The sequence below is a fragment of the Xiphophorus hellerii genome, chromosome 4, assembly GCF_003331165.1.
Source record: "Xiphophorus hellerii strain 12219 chromosome 4, Xiphophorus_hellerii-4.1, whole genome shotgun sequence".
Taxonomy (NCBI): domain Eukaryota; kingdom Metazoa; phylum Chordata; class Actinopteri; order Cyprinodontiformes; family Poeciliidae; genus Xiphophorus; species Xiphophorus hellerii.
The window spans coordinates 2,614,560-2,632,352 of NC_045675.1; the positions used below are offsets into that span (position 1 = coordinate 2,614,560).

The 17,793-nt window shown below is 37.7% G+C and overlaps 1 protein-coding gene across 5 annotated transcripts in view; it reads left to right on the top strand.

The window, feature by feature from the left end:
- crtc3 (CREB regulated transcription coactivator 3) overlaps nucleotides 1-17,793 on the top strand; it is a 45,034-nt gene that overhangs the window by 17,858 nt on the left and 9,383 nt on the right. For 2 of the 5 annotated variants that reach the window (XM_032560901.1, XM_032560902.1), the window contains exons 5-9: nucleotides 5,075-5,137; nucleotides 7,504-7,607; nucleotides 13,142-13,192; nucleotides 13,273-13,358; nucleotides 17,286-17,335. In XM_032560901.1, coding sequence (XP_032416792.1) covers nucleotides 5,075-5,137; nucleotides 7,504-7,607; nucleotides 13,142-13,192; nucleotides 13,273-13,358; nucleotides 17,286-17,335 — 354 coding nt within the window. The remainder of the gene's footprint in view (nucleotides 1-5,074; nucleotides 5,138-7,503; nucleotides 7,608-13,141; nucleotides 13,193-13,272; nucleotides 13,359-17,285; nucleotides 17,336-17,793) is intronic. The other 3 variants (XM_032560904.1, XM_032560905.1, XM_032560903.1) reach the window with 2 other exon arrangements.

Consider the following 17,793-nt stretch of genomic DNA (forward strand, 5'->3'; position numbering starts at 1 on the left):
TCTTTGCATCTCAGCCTGAAATCAGATGTTTTTATTGCTCCATGTTCCTGTTTTGTATCAGAATGAAGACGCAGCTCAGCGTTGTAGAGGAAACAAAGACTCTGTTTGTGTTTACTAATTATCATCAGAGCAAAAAGCCTCCATCACTAGGAGTAATACAAGCTTTTTGTACTTTTTTGAGAGTACAAAAAGCCCTTCATATAAAAACATCGTCCATGTGAAGTATTTTGGCTGTGAGGGCAGATTCTCCGCTTGTCCATCTCCTGGGAAAGAGAGGGGCGGTAAGTGTTTACAACTCCAACTACATCTGCGCTTCATTACCGTTAGTCAGCTGTGGACGAGAGCCTCAGAGCAGCTTTAACTCTTTCACTGCTGCAAACATCTGCAGTGCCAGTCGCACCAGGAGCAACAGGAAGCAGAAGACATGTGGCGTGTGTGTTTTAGGAAGGCTGACACAGATATTTAGAGGCTTGTTGATCAGTGTTTCATCAGGAAAACGTCTGATGAGTTGGAAACGTAAAGGTGATGCAATCAGGAGCCAACAGTGAGAGAAAACGAGTCAGGTGATTAAATGCCCCCCGCTGACCTCTGATTAACGAGCCTGGGTTACAAAACAAACAAAGAGCCTTGAAAATCTACAAACTGTGGTAGGATAGTACATTATACAACCGCCCCTCCCCCACCTATTGATGCTTCTGTTAAAGAGCTCCAATTTATGTTGTTAGTTCAGTGTTTTTGAAGTGGGGCTTTAATGAGAATGGTTGAAAAGTCATTATTTTACCTGCAAAGGAAAACCCACTGATGAAATGTTTGGGTTTTTTTTACTCAAATTAGGACTGAGCGATCAATCGGTTTTATTGATTGATTGAATTTTTTTTTTTTTAAGATAAAATTTTTGGAATATCTGGATTTTTTTTTACAGGTTCACTCTTTAGTTTTTCATAGCTCAGAGTGACATCAGCGCGCAGAGGACGGCCATCTTGTTTGACAAGCGTGTTTTACAGCTTCTATTTATTTGGACTTTGAATTCAGGTCAACTCTAAGACTGAATATTAGCACCAGGCTATGATTATAACGGTACAGACTGTATTCTGTGATTAAGAATACAGTCGTAATATTAGTAGAATCAAAATACTTACACAAAAAATAAAAAATTAAGATGAGGAATGTTGAGCATCTTGTGAAGTGTCGCTTTTAGAGATAAGGAAATACTTTTAACACATCAGTATCAAATCATTATCAGTAGCAGGACTTTGAAACAACCAAATCTATTTTGAGGAAAACGACAGACAAAGTCATGTTTGATTTGATAATTATAGAAACTTTTTTCTCATTAAAACAACTTTTTCTCAGTTTTTTGGTAAACTGCGTCTTTCCTCTGCTAATATTACAATTATTGTCTGGTAATTAAACAAAACTTTATTGTGGGTTGGCCCTGATGCTGTGTTGTGCAGCTTACAGAAAGGATGATTGAAATAAAAGCCACTTTTTGAAAATATTTTCTGGCATTTGTAAATTCTTTGTCAGAAAAAATTGTTAAAATTCTAACTGGTTTGAAAAAAATCTTTTAGCTTCAGTTACTTTGTTACATCTAGATGTGTAGCTGCTGTTTGTTTCCCACTGAAAGCCCAACTGTGTCTGATGACTGATGCACTTGAAGCAGGAGTTTCTGGACGTTTTTTTAAGAAGAGTCTTTACAATCAGTGTCACTATGACAATGGACACATTTTGCTAAGTGTACTACTTGAGGAAACTCTGAACTGTCCCTTTAAGAGCAGAGTCCTGGAGCTTTCTAGGGTCTGTTCCACGAAGGCCGAAAAGCAGCAGGTCGGTTCGCAGAAATGGTGAGGCGTGACAGAAAAGCAGGGGAACTGAGTGGTTCACACAGCCTTTATCCGCGCGGCGACCAGCGCTCTGCTCGGCAGATTTTATCTCCTCTCCGGAGTTCCTGAACATGTCTTTATTTTTAGCCAGAACATGGAGGATCGGGCCCGTTCAGGGGTTTAAAGCTCTAACGGGAGTCTTGAGACTTCAGACCTGAAAAGAGTTCTGCATCTGCTTCAGGGTCAGCGGCCGGGCCCGGTCCCACGCCCTCCCCTGGTCCGCTCACCCATCTTTGGCCTGCTGCTGGTGCACCAGCCTCTCTGGGGATGAAATCACTGTTTCCCTGGAGAACCCAGAAACGGAGCGGCCTTCCCGCAGAGACATCTGAAACTTTTCCAACGCGGCCTCTTGGGGAGACGCTGTGCTGCAGTTTTTAGCTGCTGCTTTATCTCATTTGTGAACAAATTGTTTTTAAGCAAAAGCCAGGAAAGAAGTCTTAACCTTTCAAATCCAGAACTCCATGTGTCTTCATTTATTAAAAAACAACAACAAAAGAACAAAGTGTGTCAAACACAAGGCCCGGGGGCCAAATCCGGACCCCAATACTTTTTATGTGGCCTCCAAACTCCAGAGTAGTAATGTCCAAACGTTTTGTCACATAATTCTAGTTTTAAAAACTAAAACTAGCACAATGTTTTGATTTTTTCACCTACTCAACAATTAACATGAGCTCTTTTAATTAAACAAATAAAGTAATCAGATTTCTTTGTATGAATTGGATCATAGATCCAAAACTTGAAATTTTTTTTTCCTTGTTTGCTTATTATTTTGGGCTTAATGGAAGAAAACAGAAAAAAATAAAAATAGTCCAAGGGCCTCACATAAATAGCTGTCAACAGTTGTGTGCCTAAATCAAGTCAGTTTTTATCTGTATTCTGCCAAATTACATTAAATGTGAAAAAGGTTATATGTTATCTAACTTTAAGAATTACTAATTGAATGCAAAGACACCTATTTATTTGGTTTAATCGATAAATTTTGTCACTGCTGGCCCTTTGAGTGGATTCCGGATCTTGATGTGGCCCCTGGTGTATCATATAGAAAGTGGTTGATGTAACATCAAGACGACTCCTTTGTGTGATTTGTTGTCAAGCTGGGAGTGTCACATCTACTCTGCATTCCTTAACCTGCGTCATATATCTAAATATAAGCATGGAGCGTGCTGCCTACAGTGACGACCATCCCTTAGCCAGGTAATTTGACACACACACAGAGTTTTGTATTTTGCCTGCTTTGTTTTTCAACTGCTCAGCAAATGTCAGCGAGCAAAAACCCCAGCAGACGCTGGGAGAGGCGTCCTCTTCACAGCAAGGTATCCCCGACCTCCTGACCTCTGCAGGTTTACTCGCAGCACGCTCACGGTAAATCCAAAGCTAATTGTTGTCATAGTGACAATGATTGTAAAGACTCTTCTTTAAAAAAAAAACAACTTCCCTCTTCAAGTGCTTCAACGCTTGGCTTAACAGCCACAGAGGAGCTTTCGGTGGGAAACAAGTAACAGCTACAAAATGCAACAAAGTGGCTGGAACTAAATGTAAAGCAGGGTTTAAAAATGTTATCTCGATATTAACATTGGTGTTATGTAGGGATGCACTGATCCACATTTTTCAGCTCCAATACAGATATCTGAGGTTTAGCATCAGCTGATGCAGAAAAACACTGGAAAATGTACTTAAAACAAGGGGTCCACTGAACTTTTTCATTTTTTTTAAAGATCTGTAGTCAGAGATTGGACAGGAAACTACAATTGTTGCACCCTGTTTTATTTTTAAACATAAATGAACTGAATTACAAATTAATTAGATAATTCTGCACCCTTACAGCACACTTAAATACATCAATAGCTTTAAACATGTAAAAACAATTTTAATTTGTTCAGTCAGTGCAATTAGGAGAACAACAACCAACGTAAAATAAATAATAAATAAAATGAAACTGATAAAAAACAAACTTCAAATGGCTCGGAAAGTGAAATTAGGAATTCTAAATATAATGTAAAATAAATAATAAAGCATGATGATACTCAGAGCATAAAGCACAGAATTAAAATGAGTAGATACGTCCACATTGTCACTGATACCCAGTCTAGATATTATTAATAATATCGCCCCAGTTTTACCTATCGTACCAATACTGATATCAATGCTAATGCATTGTGTTATTCTAATGCAAAAAGTATTTAGTCCTTTTTAGAGTTCTTTGATTTTTTGTCTCAATGAAAGTTTCAGATCATGAAACAAATGTTTGTCTGAAACAAAGAAAACCTGAGTATAAACATGAATCAGTTTTCAAAATGTAATCACACTTCATAAAGTAACTGTGATTAAACTGTACTTCTGGCCTGGCTTATAGAACCTGTCTGACAACATGAAGTAGTCCAAAAGATCTCATTGACTCTTTCCCTTACTTAAGTTTACCATGAAAATCTGTTTAGCGGCAGTTTTGTTTCCACTTTCACTGCACCAAAAATTGTTTTCTTCCACCAGAAAAAAACATTTATTTATGCAATAGTAAAGAAATCCCTTCATCGGGATCTGCACGCTGGTTGTTGGAGAATGACAGGCGATCAAAACATTTGCTCCGGGTTACTGGCTAAACTACAAAAACAGCCAAAATAAATGGAAATATTTTCTGATGCAGGAAGTTTTAAATTATTCATGAGGTTGTAGCATTTTTTTTAATAACCATTTATCTCCATAAATTATGTAATAAACTAACAAGAAATAGTTGAAGGACACAAAAAGATTTATTTATGGGTAAAAATAGGGATTCACTGGTTAAAACAAAAATAAGAAAAATCAGCTTTTAGCCTAAATAAAGGTCATGACCTCCTTTTCCTTCTGAAGTATTTTCTTGAGCTCCTGCTCTGCCTCCGGTTTTCACCACACTGACCTCATCAGGTTGGTTTGATTTGATATTTAGGAGCTTTGTTTGTTTGGTCGTCCAGCTACAAAATGGAGCCCAGGCGGTCGTTGCTCTCATTTAGCCTCCATGACGGTTTTTCATCACTCGTAACTCTCCTGTGAATTGTCTTGTTTTCCCCCTGAAATGAAACGGTTGTGTTGAGTGCTTTCCAGGGTTTTTCTTCTGTCAGCTTTCTGTCCAAACACCAACATGTCCTAATTCCTAGCAGGGCTCTCCTCTTTCAGCCAGTAATCATGTCTGTCCTGGTTTTCCTCTGTCTTCGAAGGGAACAGCAGCCATGGACTGAGGAAAAACGGCCGGGGTTTAGATTAATATCACAGCTCAACAGGTGACCCTTGACCCCCTCCGTCCCTCTTCCAATCTCTCTCCTTTCCTCAGTTTATCTTTATCGCTTTGTCCCTCGCTCGCAGAGACCAACGGTTCTCCTGTTTCTGTAATGTTCTTGTTTGTCTCTCTTGTAAATCTCCATCTGATTTTTATCATCTCAGTAATCCTCTCTTTTCCTCTTTGGTGAACTAATGTAAACATCCACAGTCTGAGTGTAGTGGATGGATTTATTTTCCCTCTTTTTGCAGTATTTCACGCATCTTTTTAATCTGTTCTTCCTGAAACAATAATCATTTTTCTCTTGCTAACCAAACGTTAGGACTCTTGGCCCATGCGGCTTAACAAAATGACTCCTACTTAATATTTTCTTCCTTTCAGCAATTTTACTTCTTAATTCAATTGCATTCATTGTTTTTGGCTTTGTTTTAAGAATAAAAGCTAATAATTATTCAGTTTCTGTACAGAACACATAAATTATGTTTTAAGTCTTATTTTTGTGAATTTTATGTGATGATTTGTTACAGTGTTACTCACTAAAAAATGTAACTACTTTTTGTGCAAAAGTGTAAACATTTCCACAAAACTGCAGATAAAAATAGATAGGTTCAGATATAGATTGGAATATATCTATGAATTATTCAAAACTTTTGAATTTATTTTGATTTTTAAACTTTTCTTCTTAGCTCAATGCTAAAATTTTATCATGTAATAAAATAAAACCCACCTGTTTGGAGTAAATGGGTGTAATTAGAACACCTTTATTTAGATTAGTGATTAAAACAACATTAAAGAAAGAGGTTGCATGTTTTAGAGGAGCGACACGTACAGCTTTTTGATGATAAGTTAATAGATGATTGCATAAAATACGACGACGAGAAATAATTTCCTTCATGTCAACAAGGTGAGATGAGATATTCCTTGTTGCATCAAAAATTAAAATCTATTAATGTGTCCACATGTTTGAACCTTTAACAGACACAAGTACAGAGGTAAAGATTTCAGGTTCATCTTGTCTGACCTACTTCACCATATCTGGAAAATAATGCATATTGGCCCGGTCCACACAAACATTGGGACGCTTTGTGAAGCGCAGATTTCCTGATGCCTTTGCACAGCTTGTCCATGTGCAAATTAATTGTTGGTGAGGAAAAAAAAACAAAGGTCTGAAATGTATGCATGAATTTCAGGGATTATTAGAAACAAGGAGGGAGAGGGATCCGCCTAACGCATGTCACAATGTTTCAGTTAAACTTTAAAAATAATCTGAAGAAGAAGAAAAAGTAAATTCTGTCAAAGAAATGAGTTACATCTGTTTTTAAAATAAATCTAGCCTGGCACTCCTTTAGCCATGCAGCAAATCTTCTTCTTTTGACTCCTGACCTTAAACAGCAGTGAGGATGATAATCCCAGAGATCATCCATCCGTCCGTCCGTCCGTCCGTCCATCCATCCATCCATCCATCCTTCCATAAATCAATCCATCCATCCGTCCGTCCGTCCGTCCGTTCACTTTAACGATAAATTAAAATTGGATTCATAATTTCTATTAGTATTTTTTGAAAAGCGATTTTGTTCATGTAGACATCATAATCCATTTTATTTATAGTTTCAGTTGTGTGTGGTTTTTATTTCCGTATTATTTATTGTTTGTTGTTTTATTTTGGATATTTAAAATATCTTCCAGTTCCAGTGTTAAGAGTTCTTTACAAAGTTAAAGTTTAGTAGTCTTTGAGGAGACAAACTGGCATTATGATGCCATTATCAAATGGAAGTGTGTTCACAAAACAACAATATTATCATTTATCCAACAATTTATCATCCAGCAGTATTTATTTTTATGACAACAGGTCTAGTTGTTACCAGTTAATCTGCTGGTTGTAAAGTTTGGACCATCTCTCTCTGCTTTCTAAACACTTAGCAACGAGCAAAATGTCAACAATTTCTTTATTTTATACAAAAAAGTTCTCAACCGTTGGTTATTTTATCACTTATCACCTGTGTCTGGATTAAGGTTCAAACAAAATGATATTGTGAAAAAAAATCATTTTCATTAACTTTCCAAGCTGCACTAAAATGACAGTGGTTACATTGCATTGGTAACTATGTATTTATCAGACATTTCTTGCTTTCGGGGTGAGTGTTTGGTCGGAGAGGCAGTTTGTGTTTTGCTCACAGGGTGCTGCTCGGTTAGTGCGATCCTGTGAGGGTGTAAGTGTAAGGTCAGCGTGAGCCTGCAGAGAAAAGCCGCCTGCGTGGAGGCAGAGAGGAAGCGGAGTGAATCACTGACCCTTACGGCCTTCACAAACCCTCCTGCCTCTGTCCAAGGTGCTGGAACACTTGGCATAACTCTCCTCTTCCTCCTACTCAGAACCAACTCGGACTCTGCTCTGCATACGAGCGCTATGAACCCAAACCCTCAGGACCCCTTCGGCATGAACCAGCAGATGGGCCGAGGTCCTCCGCAGCGCAATGGTGAGAGTAACACACACTTACTCACTTCATTTTTTACTTTCTGGTGTTTTTATTCATTTTATTTGACTGTATTTTTATGTGAGAAACTCTTTTGACCTCACTTTTTTGTACTTTATTTTTGATATATAGTTTAAAATTTCAGTGCCTGCAGATATTTTCTGCTCCAACGCTTCTAAGTAAAAAATTGCCCCAACAGCTATAAAACCCCTAGAATAAACATTTTCATTTTTTCTTCTCAATTTCAGATACTAAACAGATATTATGAATTATCAGAAACATCCAGAGTGAAACTGCATTCTGTTAGAAACATCTTCCTTAAATGTTTTGTTCACAAAGTGTAAAATTAATTGTCCTTTGACAAAAATACAGCAGTAAAATGCTTATTTGAATGAATCAGTAATGCTTTTAGAATCTTCTAACGAACATTTGAATTTTAGTCAAAGTTGTGTTCAGGCAGTAAGGTGTTTAGTAGCATTGCACTGGAGTATTTCAACTTCTCAAGTTGCATTTTCATGTGAATATTTTATATATTTTCTATCAATAAATAATCAGTGAAAAAGTATTGCTGATTATTTTCTCATTTATTTCATCCTGAAGTCCAACAAACGGAAACCAGTTAGCTAGTGAGGCTATCTGTTCTGTTGCTAGCCTGAACCCCGCAGCTTTACAGATGCGTGGCTCACTAAATATTTAATTTTTATGAACAGTTCTTCAAAGAAAGTCAAATTTACAGAATTTGACCTGATTTGGTCGGACTTCAATGACAAAGTTATGAACCCTTAAATGTGAAAACCTCGAATACATTTCTAATCATAATGTTAAACAGAAAGGCTAGAAATCAGGTGAGGGATCGAGTTCTTTAAACTGGATCCAAAATCTCCACTATTGTCTCATAAAATGTTTTTTTACCACAAGATGTGTGTTGGAAAATTTAAGTAACTTTTTAAAGTTCAAGTGTACTTCTGTGTCAAATTATTTCACAATTATAGATCCTCTTAGATTAGGGTTTTAAACTTGACTGAAGGTTTGTTAATCGAGTTTAGCACTTATGGCATAAAAATAATAAGAGATTTCTGTATCCAGATTTTAGCACTAATCCATGTTTGTCCCAAAAAACGAAATGAAACAGTTATTTACCAAACCAAACTCCATCATTATGTTGTTTTGTGATTTGTGGAACATAAAACAATAAATATTTTCAACCCACATGTGCAGAACGCCTCAGAACTGTCAGAGGAATCTATAAATCTGAGGAAAGGCTGGAAAGTGAACCACAACACGCTCGGCCTTGCATGTGTTTCCTGCTGTCAGACAAACTTTCTGTGTGTTTTGTCTTTTGTGTGAGAGAGTGTAAACGACCATGAGGAGCAGGGCAGACATCACGTTATATCATGAAAGAGTAGGTGGAATGTTATCGGCGGGTCACGCAAACCACCGACCAGGACAGGAAACCACCATCTGGGAGGAATTTCTCATTTTATGGAGAAATTTTGCCGCATATTCAACATCTTATCTCTAAAATCAACTCCAGTGGCGTTCGGCTTGCAGGCAGCTCCTATGGTTGTTATCATCCAGCTTTATGGTGTTTGTGTTTCTGTTCTTCTGGTCACTGATTAACAGAGAACACAGTCCATCCAGGCAGCTTCTCTCTCTGCTGATCCACACATCTCCAAACCTAAAAGTCTAAAAATCCCAGGTTTTGCTTTAGGACAAACCCAGAAATTTTCAACTCTTTACGTTTTCTGACATTTCCTCCCTCGCTTCCCAGATAATCCTCCTTTATTTCAGCGCATTCAAACAGGATGTTGCCTTCAGAATGAGCTTCTGACACTCCGTCTGAATCGAACCTGTTCAGAGAGCTGAATCACAGGATGGTGTGTGAATGGGCGACCTTAGACCCAGGTGGAAGTACCGGTCTGTCAGTGTTCAAACAGTCGATGGAATCAGAACCGAAACACGCTGCTTTCGTTTTACTAACAAAGGAAAACGTATTAATGATCTTACTTAGAAGTTTTCATCTCTTTAATCATTAATGGTGACTTTACTGCCACCTACTGGCCTAATGTGATTATTTAATTGCTTTTTTGTTAAAAGCAGAATAATACCAGATAACTTTTTGTAGTTAAATCATGAATATTTTTTCCCATCTGTATTTTTACTGTATTTCCAGATTAGTACAAACATTGTTGAACTCTTCTTCACATCCTCGCCATCGTTTTCTGAACTGCTACAGGAAAAACTAACTGACTGCCACGAAGTAAAACAGTGACACATTCCTGCCTGTCGAAGTGAAACTTTATAACCGCAACCTCTGACTGAACTCTTTCAACCTCTATGGAAATATTCTCTCATTCTTTCTTTTTAAATATTCAAATTTATTTTTTCTTTACTTCTAATAAGGTTCCTGGTTTGTAATGTTGAGAATCTTCCTGTGGGGAATGATAAAATATTTCTGATTATGTTTTTGGTCCAAAGGATGTTCCTAAAATGTTCTAAAATTGCTCTAGCATCAAATCACTACATTTGTAATTTGTTTGGTTTCTCGGTTCAGATCTGCATATTAGACACAATCCATACCGTTTCAGAGTTCAGAGGTTCAGGATTTCAGCCTCTAAATACGTTTGGGATCAAACAAAATGACAAGATTCCTAGAAAGGTTGTGGAGGCGAAAGAAGTGTCTCAAAAAATAAACTTTCAAAGTAAAGTAAAAATACTCAAGTAAATGTACTAGGTTACTGTTCACCGCTGGTTACATGCTAACTTCAACATTAGCGAAAAATCACACAGTTTTTTCAAAATGTGTCAATATAAGTCAGCAGAAGAAAGGAGACAGACCAAACCCAGTCCTTTAAAAATAAAGAATAGTCATGATTTAAACAGCTTTTACTGTGATTTCACACCTGATGATTCCGTAGACTCGCTTCGATTTAGGACAAAATTGCAACATTTGTTGCATTTTCAGCTGCTGTGGTTTGTTTTCACTTCAAACAAACCAAAATAATTGAAAAACATGTTCCCCCCGTCGCCTGTGGGGGCGCTCCACCAAGAACCAGTGAAGGGAAAGACACAAAAATCCTCTGAAGAAGACACTGAGCACAACTTCCTTCTTCAGGAAATGTAAACAAAAATGTAGTGGCGTCAGATTTTGGCGGTTGGAGGATTTCTCTTTATTCATCCATCCATCCATTTTCTAACGCCCTTTTGTCCCTAGCGGGGTCGGGAGGGGTACTGGTGCCTATCTCCAGCGAACGTTTCAGGCGAGAGGCAGGTTCAGCCTGGACAGGTCACCAGTCCGTCGCAGATTCTCTTTAGCTTTTGGTAAAAAAACCATGAGCCACTTTTCTGCTAGCGCTAGCGTGTTTGTTTTGGTTGTATTTACCCAGAATGCCCTGCTCTGTAGTTTTGGAATGGTCTCTAATCTGCACCAGAGTTCACTTCAACCGAAACGAGACCGAGATTTGTAGGCGGAACAGAGTTCGCATTCACACCTTCCCAAACGAACCGGACTTTCCAGGCAAACGGACTGGAGTTGGGTTAAAGCGGACTGAACAGGGCTGGTGTGAATGAACACTGAATACCACTCTGTGAGATACAAAGGCAGCTTTTGTTGGAGAGCGAGCGGCGCTTCCTCACGGGCTGACGCGTAAGCGCGCCGAGCTGTGACGCCCTGGGGCCTCGTTGACACCTCTCAGGGTTCTAGCCGGTTTGGAGTGGTGTTGAGCCCCGGCTGATTAAAGAAGCAGCTAACTAGAAATTACAGCACTGACTCACTCTGCCCTCCGGGCGGAAACACTTCTGCTACACTTCTGCTACACTCTGATTTTCCTGCCTCTGGGAAATGAGCGGAGATCTAACATTCAACCCCGCTGCTGTCAGGCTTTCGGTTGGTGCGTTTTAGCATTTACTACCTCCGTATTGAGTTCCCTTCTGCCAAGGACACAAGCCAGCCATTTTCCATCTCAGTTCTCTTGCTTCCGGCCTAGTTGCGAGTGTGAGCAACAGTGAATAAACACGTTGGAAGGGAGGCTGAGGGCTTTAATGGGGCCAGTATTGCATCGCCTCATTGTCCCATCTGCAGCAGAGGCAGAAAGGGAAGTGTCTGAAATGAGAGGCTGATTTCATGCACTGCAAAAACACCAAATCTTACCAAGTATTTCTGTTTAGATTTTTTGCAAATATCTTGGTACATTTGAAATAAGACAAAACTAACTTTCAAGTAACTTTTCAATGAGATAAAGGAGTTTAAGTCAACAACTCCTTTAATATTGATAGATAGATAGATAGATAGATAGATAGATAGATAGATAGATAGATAGATAGATAGATAGATAGATAGATAGATAGATAGATAGATAGATAGATAGATCTTTATTGTCATTGTCACAAGAACAACGAAATTTAAAAAGTGCCATCAGTCAGTGCAGATGCTTAAAAACAAAAAATAATAAACAAAAAATAACTTGAAAAAGTGCCAGATCCACTGGCATACTGTTTCACTTATAACATGGGAAAATGTCTTGTTACAGTCCACCAGTTGAACTAGTATTTCCATCAATATTAAAGCTGTAGTTTTGTTAACATACTTGTTAAAATGATCATTATGTCGTGACAGTGTAACAAATAATCTGTGAAAAACTCAACATCCTCTGCCTTCTCCCAGTGCTCCCAGTACAAACTGAAGAAATACACCTCTCATTCAGAAACAACCAATCAGAGCCAGGAGGCGGGTCTTAGCGCTGTCAATCACTCTCATGCTCATGCCCTCCCACTTCCTCTTTGCTACACTTCAGCTGATTCACCACAACATGGTCTGCTACCAATGCTAAGGCTAGTTAGCATTGCCACTGATAACTGAGGATAAACGATTTTCCTGTAATAACTTGTTTTTCCACCATTTGCACATTGAGCAGCGCGTACAGGGGGTTGATTGACATGGTGACAGTTTTAATAGATATGGAAAAAACATTCTTAAAACATGCTGAAGCTTTAAGGAATTATTGACTGAGCTCCTATATCTTGCTGAAAATCTACTTTTAAGTTATTTTGGTCTTTTTTCAAGTTCACTAAAACATTTGCACTAAAAACTAGAGCAAATATATCGGGCAAGATTTTATGTTTTTGCATTGATGGAGGAAGAAGGAACGAGCGGTTAGGGGATCAAAGGAGGAAAATCTGATTTATTTCCTAACAGAAGTGTTGCGCAGGAAATATTCATCAGAATCAACCAAATGAAAAGCTAAACCAAAATTAACCTGCAGTAAAGAGGAAGAATGTTCTCTTTGTAGCAGAAAAACAGAGTTTCTCTCTGTTTTCGTCTTTCTTTGATGTCCGAACCAACATTCCTCATCTTTGATTAATAACGGCGTGCCAGCTGCTCGGTAACAGTTAGCATGTTAGCATGCAGCTCCTGTCAGGGTGCTGACTGCTGAGCCAGACATGGTGGCATTCTTTGCAGCAGGTGGTTCTAATTAAGCATCCTCTAATCTTCCCCTGCTCTGGTTTTCTTTATGTCTTTCCTGCTGTTGTTCATGGAGGCTGGCATGCAGCTAGTGTCAACGAGGCCGACGTAGACGGCAGCGGAGATGGTGGGTTCACATTTTTACTCCCTTTCTAATATAATTGAGATTTTTATTGTTTTTGTTCATTTGCGTGTTTCTCTCTGCAGTTTTTTCCTTTCCTGCTCTGCCGAACGAGGAGAATCTGATGGGCGTTGGGAAACCTCTTCCCAAGCAGCTGTGGGAGGCCAAGAAGGTAACGAGGTTTTACCGCTTCACATCAAATCGTTTTACTGCTGCCTGCATGAAACAAACAAAAAATGTTTTAAAATGATTCTGTCTTCCCTCGAGAAGAATTTAAGTCATTTGCTGAGCAGATTTTTGGTGAAATTTTAGTAATTACCAAACATAAACCACACAATTTTTTGTTTATTTATGCATCACTTTAAAAATGGTTGATTAAAGTGCTGCACATCAAATAAAACACAGGATTAATATAAAAGCAATTAAAATCCTACAAACAGTCAAAACTCCTGCTTGGATAAAAGCAGAGGAATAAAAGTGGTGAGTTTTTAACTGGTTATTCCAAACAAATTGATTGTTTATTTGATAAGGACACATACAAGAAACATAGATTGTGACAATCTAATTCCTGCATCATAATTTTTATAGCACAGCTAATTCAATAGCAAGGCCTTTAAATGAAATGTTAATACCAATACAATAGAAAGGTCAAAAATAAATATAAAACAATGTATTTAAAGCTACTGAATCAAGTCTAACAACTTGATCGGCCATGTTGTCACAATAAGTGTTTCATCCTGTTTTTTTTCATAAACTCAAACTTTCTATAATTTTTGTGTTTTTGTATGTAAAATTTAAACAACCATTTTAGCACTCTTTAATATTATTCTACTCTAAAAAGCCTGGTTTTCATCATTTACCTCTTTTTAAAAACGATATTAAACTTACAGATATGAGCACTAAGCTTTAAAATATTCTAACATTTTACAGTCTTTTCATATGCAGTCCACCCCTCCTATGACTACACCATCATTAAGGTTTATTAAATTTTGAATCGGAAAAATTTAAACGCAGTATTAGGATAATCATAGACTCAGTCCAGTCAGATCTCCAGTAGCAGTCAGTCTTGCAACTAATCTGAAGAGGCCTCTGACTGAAGAGGCCATGCTAACAGCTCCATTTCCAGGCAGCAGAGACGATAATCCAGAGTAGTATGTAGTATATTTCATCATCAGTTGTTAGCTCTGATAATCCAGCTCGTTTGCTTTTGCCGCTCCTCTTTGAATCTTCCTGGCCGTGTGGTTTGAAAGCCGGATGAAGAGACGTTTGAACTTCCTCCTCTCTCTGCTCTGCATCCATGAAGTCTCTGTTTCATTTCCTCTTGAATTTGGGATCATAGTTCAGATATTATTTGAGCCTTTGAGATGCTAATCAGCTGCTCCCAGTTGTAAAAACAACACCTTGTTGCTATGGTTGTGTACTATAAAAACGGAACAAAAGTAATAGAAAGGTAATAAAAATGTATTAATTTATTTTGTGTAATGGGACATAATAGAAATGTCTGTCATTGCTGACCAGACTTCAGCAGGTTTAAGTTCATGATCAGAAAAATGTTTGTAAGCCTCACTGTGGTTTATTTTGACTGGACCAGTGTGGAGCTGTTTGGGTTTTACACCTACTGCTAACCTCTTATCATCTGTGAAGCACAGCGGTAGAGGCATCATGATATGGGCTTGTTTAAAACAGCTGAACTTTGACCCAAACCGAGTCATTCTGTAGTGGAGAATGACTCTGAATGCTTTGGAAATGTATCCAAAGCATTGTGAGAGGGAGACTGCTGAGTGTTATTGCTGCTAATTATTGCTGACTCATGGGGTGTATTTAGTTTTTCAGACTGTGATTTAAATCTTCAGCTTTATTTATTCATGACAGCATGGAATCTGTTTGTTATATACACTTTAGATTGGATTTAACTAATTTTAGAACCTGGTAAACACCACGTTCATTTTATCCTGTTCTGATACCTAAAACCTCAGAACTGGCAGAGGGTGTACTTTCTTTTTACAGAGACTGCTTTCTTTCTTTTTTCATTTTCTTCTTTGTTTTTCTTTTTCCCTCTTTTCCTTTTATAAATTTTTTTCTGTTTCTCTTTTTTCCTTTGTCCTTTTTTCACTTGTTTCTTTTTCAGTTTCTTATTTTCTTTTTTAATGAGAAATATCACCAGAGCTATAAACATGACATTAAGGCTCTGGTTTAGAGATGGGTATTTATCGTATCTTATATCTTATTCTAAGAGTTTTGATTTATCGTTGTCACTATAAATTCCAATTACTTATTTAAACTCCCCAAAACTGTCCGAATTGTTAATTTTACAAATTTTTTTCCACTGTATACCAATGAATTGGAAAATATGAAGATATAATTCAGACTTCTTTATGTTATTTTATGTCCTACAGAAGCAAATAGGAATGTTTTTCAAGAACAGTATTTGTGTTTGTGGGGCTGTAATCGCTGTGACACGCAGTCACAACCTTAGAGCTACCTAAAAGAGAATCAATAAATAGTTATTATTGTTTTTATTGTTATCACAATAGTACCACAAAATATTGTGGTAAAACTTTAAGTCCATACCACCCACATCTACTCTGGTTATCTTTATATCCTGATATATAGACTCAGAGTCAATCTTAAGTGCATGTTTCCTCTTGTCTGAGGAGAGTATTTAATCTGGGTGGGAGCTTTGAGTCCAGATTCCTGACTTCTGTCATCACCCTCGTAGAAACCTGAAGCGAATTCGATGCGCCGCCTCTTTAAGAGCGGTCTGTGAAGTGTTCCAAGCGACGCCGAAGCGCCTGGGTCAGTTCGGGTGATCACAACACCTTAAATTCCTGCCGTGACTTGGCAGAAACATGTTCCCCCACCGGTCCAACCAGTCCTTCCTGTTCCACTCTAAACAGACAAAACCGAGCCAGACACACATTTCTACAATCCCGATTGTTGACGACAGCGCGAGGTATTTCTCTGACTTCAAAGAAACGCGGCTGCGGTTGCAGAGCGCTGCGAAGAGCTCCTTCCGCTGGCCGCCCTTCAGCGGTTCTCGTCCTCTGAACCCTCAGCGTTCCCTGCCAGGGTTCGCTTTCCTGAGTCATTAAATGGTTCCCCAGTACTGAGTCCAACTGGGTGTCTTCTCTACAAAAAACAAAAAAAAACTCCCACGCTGAATCTCTTGGTTGTGAAATCCAGAAACCATGGCCCCATCTGGGTTTCCCAGTAAGGTCACTGCAAAAACACAAAATCTTACCAAGTATTTTGGTCTAGATTCTAGTGCAAATATCTTCATACACTTGAAATAAGGCAAAACTAAGTTTTAAATAACTTTTCATTAAGAAATATGAGCCTGTTTTAAGTCAATAATCCCCTAATATTGATTGAAAACTACATGTTCCATTGGGAGATTATTATTTCACTTATAACAAGATATTTTCGCCATGTTTAGTGAAATAATTTGCCATTAGAAGAAGAACTTTTCATCAATATTAAGAAATTATTGTGTTTAAATTATGAACTGGTCCCACGCTGCAAACCTTCCAGTTCAACAAATTAGATTTCAAATTCCAAAAATATTGATCAGAATTATCGTCTTGTTTATTTTAAATATTTGTCTTTCCTGCTGGTCCTTATCTTTAGATGACAACTCCTTCTTATACTTATTTATGTATTTTACTTGTATTCTTTATTTTAGTCTAATTAATAATGCTTAACTTGTGACACACTTTTGTTTTAAACAATCTGAAGCTAGCATGTTGTTTCAAGATCAATAAAGTATTTTTGAATTTTCTGTTTAGTTTTTCCCTCTTATAAGAACTGTAATTTAACGTAATGTAATTTTATGCTTATGAGACTTAATTTGCTTCTCCTGGTAGTTATGTATTTTTGATGAATCATGGACATGAGAAAAAACAAAAATGTGTGAATAAAAGAAAAATAAAAAAGGAGAGAAAAATAAAAATTATGGAGATAAACAGTTAATAAAAATCTCAGATATCTGTATCTCAATCCCTCAAATAGTCTGGTGCAATATGACTAAGCATACAAAGTGGCAGCGGTTGGAAAATGATCAGTGATTGATAATAATCAATTAATTTTGATTGTGTTTCAGGTCCAGTCTCTGGCATCAAGACCCAAATCATGTGAAGTGCCTGGAATCAAGTAAGTCCTCAAACATTTACTCTCTGCACAATTATAGAAATAAATAATTTCCACAAACAACTGAAAACAATTAAACTAGTTCAAAGATTTAAATATCTTTACTGGAGGAGAGGTCAACATAATGTCAGGAAAACATATTTTCCATCGCATAGATTTTGTTGTTTTAGTTCTTAACCAGTTTAAGTTCAGCTCTACTCTTCACATATTTAGACGTGGCTTCAGAAGCCCAACTCTTGCAAAACTTTATATTTTTTCACTTTACAACCTCATATTGTGATGCATTTATGTAGATTTTATTGGAAAATGTTAACACAATTTATGTATAAGTAATTAATAAATGCACTCCAAACGTTTCAGATTTTAGACGTCTTTCCTGTGGATGAAACCTGCCACCCTGTTACTGTAACATCATAACTGCTGTCTGTGATTCATGAGTCATATTTTGATTTCACAGAATA